This window comes from Cydia fagiglandana, chromosome 1 (assembly GCF_963556715.1).
Source record: "Cydia fagiglandana chromosome 1, ilCydFagi1.1, whole genome shotgun sequence".
Taxonomy (NCBI): domain Eukaryota; kingdom Metazoa; phylum Arthropoda; class Insecta; order Lepidoptera; family Tortricidae; genus Cydia; species Cydia fagiglandana.
Window position 1 is genome coordinate 25,626,447 of NC_085932.1, and position 3,751 is coordinate 25,630,197.

At 35.4% G+C, this 3,751-nt stretch overlaps 1 protein-coding gene across 1 annotated transcript; it reads right to left on the minus strand.

Annotated features, from left to right (window-relative positions):
* Positions 1-1,251: 1,251 nt before the first annotated feature.
* Positions 1,252-1,614, minus strand: LOC134666408 (transcription initiation factor TFIID subunit 4-like). Its single transcript, XM_063523581.1, has one exon. It carries the CDS (start codon positions 1,612-1,614, stop codon positions 1,252-1,254), a length of 363 nt encoding a protein of 120 aa, XP_063379651.1.
* Positions 1,615-3,751: the final 2,137 nt, after the last annotated feature.

Below are 3,751 nucleotides of genomic sequence, written 5' to 3' on the forward strand. Positions count from 1 at the left end.
ACAAAGTGTGGCGTGTCAAATTTCTATGAAAATATGATTATTATAAATTAGTAATGACACTCTCTCACTTTGTTGACAACGGTGCAAAGTTAGCTTAGACGGAATCTACCACAGTTAATCTTATGGACTGTAATTATAATTTACCGTAGAATAGATGAAATAGGTAGTTGCGTTGAATGAAAAAAAATGGGTTAATTTTGTTGATGTTACGTTTGTCTGTATACTTAACTATAGCAATGTCTGTGATGCATGATTATAATCAAGAATCTGTTATAAAACACCACCGATTTTTAAATACATTTTTACAAATAAAGTATATTTTATTCACCTCTACAATTTTTTACCTATTCTGATTGCATTTAAGATAAAATGTAGACTGGAGCGTAATGCTCTTCCTTACCTGCTGGTATTTTCGTCCAAAAAAATAAAAGTATGTTAACCCTTCGTGTGGCAAGGCAACTCCCGCAGCGTTGAAATGATTGAATTGACAGAAAGTTAAAATTCCAAATTATTTAGACCAGCAGCAGCAGCACGCATGGTTACCAATTTTTTTTAATTGAGAGAGCTCAAATATCACCATAAATTTAAAATTGGTGGCTAAATTGACGCCAATTTATTTTCTGATCAAATCAGTCGATTTGATTATCCACTCTGGATTGGCCTTAATAACTAGTGTTAGTAGCAAACAGGAACAAAAATCGCTATTAAAATACCTCCTTTTTATAGCGATCTTTGTACTTATTTGCTACAAATGTAAATTAAATTGTGATTTACTAAATCGTCGCCACCTTGAGCTTGGCCTGATATCATCACGTTTTGTAACTGGTAAAACCGGTTGTCAAGAATTATAAGAATGGAGCTATAGTCTTCAGCGCATATTTATTACTTACAATATTCTATGTAATGAATAACTAGGTAATAAATGACTATTAATAATAATAAATATCTGGGAGACCGAGCTTTGTTCGGAAAATATAAACTCAAAAATGCGCGTTTTCCCAGAGATAAGACCTAGCTAGATCGATTTATCGCCCCCATATAGCAAAATTCATCGAACCGTTAGAGCCGTTACCATTCCTTAGGTCCTCGAAATATAAATTGTTTGCTTGGAGGTTAGGGGGCAGGAAGATAAACAAACGTGCTCGCTTATAGAAGTCCTGTAATCGACTGATCGGTCGGCCGTTGGACGCAGCCAACGGTACTTAGCCTATGCGTACATACTTATAGCTACAACATCCCTCCACCCTTAGCCTAAAAATATTTCTTATAATTAACTACGTTGCGGGGCCGTTTTGATGGCTCATGAGATGGTCGGTCAGAAAGACCCGTAGAAGCCGCCGCAGTGTTCTGCGCCGGCGGCGGCGGCGGCGGGGCCGCGCCGACCTGGAGCGGCGGCGGTGCCTCGGCGTCCTGAGGGAGCGCAGGATTCGCAGGGGCGACATGACTCTCGGCACTGGTGGCGGCGAGTGTCAAACCCTCTTCGCAGTCGGCCCAGTTGTCGGAGGCGACAAGGTCAGGTGCTGCCGGTGCATGCACCGTCGAGGTGGATTCGGCCTGAAGTTGCTGACTGGAACCCGAAGACGTTGGTGACAATATGATGGCCGGCATATCCATCTCATTCAGTGAAAGTTGAGCATTATTACCACTCTCTCTTTCGCGCCAACTCACAACGTTCTCCCCTTTATATTTTAAAAGTTGATTTGAGTGTTTTTTTAACACAGTATTGCAACCGAGTAAGCTAACTAGGTATACAGTAGCACCGAGTCTTTTTACTATAATACCTTTCACCCAGCTCGTTTTTTGAGCTTTATAAATTTTAACTAAAACTATTTCTTTATCTAAGAACTCCACCACACGGTTACCACCATAACTAATAGCCTGCGAGCACTGTTTTTGTTTTACAACTTCGTCGTCATGGTTAGTGCATGTGTCTGTGGCACAAGTTGTGGCACGACTCAAAAAATCAAACTTAGTAAAAGTACACGTCCTGTGCGGATATGATGGTAGTTCTTGTCTACGTGACAGCGTGATAAAACGGTGTTCGTCACTTTCTATCCCACGGAGTTAAAAAGTGACAATTATTTTATCACGTAGATAAATGTGGATAAACCGATCCATAATAGGCCTGCTGCAAAGACAACGATTTTAGTGCGAATTTAGTTGTTGTTACAAAACCGTATTGTGTGCGAAGTGCAAACATACCTGTTTAAGTTTATGTTAGTTATACTCTGGCAAGCAAACTTTGTCAGTAGAAATGGGCGCTAAATTCAAAATTTGTGAGTATGGGATATTGATCCTTCGCGTCTACATTTTTCATATAGTTGGTCAAAACAAATTTGTCAGTAAATAAGAACAAAAAAACTAAACTCATCTTTTTATTTTGGGTGCTAAGTAGTACTACTAGTGTAAGGCAAAGATAGTATGATGATTATCTTTGTCTATGTTTGAAATGAGACAGTCCTTTCGAGCTATAGAGCGACACTATTATAAAATATTGAGATGTTTATATATAGGTATATTATGTATATGTATTACCCTTGATCGATAACACTATCTACATTGATAACACAGAATACAAAGAAAATGCACAGTAACAATGAATGAGCATCACGAACTACCTATCGAATCGAATTAAATATCACTATGAGTTACGGTCGTATTGAAGAATCTCGTATCTATATTTTCCGTCTACAAATATCGAGTGTAAAAAGATTTAATTGAGAGCAAAGACATATGTAACTTCGTATAAGATGAATAAAGTCTAAGAAAAAAACGTGCCTCGGAAATCAAGAAAAAGTCCTTCTCGGATAGATGGCGCACACACCTTTGGCCTATATTCGGCTAGATGGCGTGACCGTTTCATATTTAACAATTTTAACACAGATATCAGTGAATGAACATGGTCAAAATGATATAAAAATAATAAAATCATTTATCCATATAATATATATATATATATATATGTATATATATATATATATATATATATATATATATATATATATATATATATATATATATATAGCGGTATTTTTTTATTATTATTTTTTTATAATTTTACCGCTTCAGGCAAGACTCGAACTTGCGAGTCCTATCTAGTATCTACTTCTATTCTATTCGTGTTTGTTCAGCGGATTTCGTGAAATTATAACGAATATTGATCAATGTTAACGACCTTTTACGTTTAAATATTAATGGCAAAAGATAGGATGAAAAATAAATCACACTTATATGAACGTCAAAAAGTAGTCAAACGATTGACGACTGAAATAAAAAAAATCAGGTACAGCAATTTTCACGTAAAGCGACTAAGCTAATTTGATATAAATAAAAGGACTGATAAATATAGATTTAATTGTACAAATGTTGTAGCCTTAGATAATTTATTTTATTAGTTGATTGTTTATAGTTTTTTAAATAGGTAGTTCGATAGTTTACGATCGACCGACTCTCTTTAGGTAAGTACCTACAGAATAAAAAGAGGTAAGTTTTTATAAAGTTGAATCGTCTGCTCCTAGAAATCAACAAAGTGAAATTAAAATAAAACAAATATACGATGTAACACTACGTAAAGAAAAAACTTGTTAATTTCTTATGAGTGGTATTTTGTCTACATGCGAGAGTCATAATAAATTAATAATGTTTAATACTTTATTAAAATACTAAATGCGTCACATACTTCAAATATTACATAACCATCAATACAACTAATGCAAATAATTCAGTCATAATTAAATGCATCAATATGGAA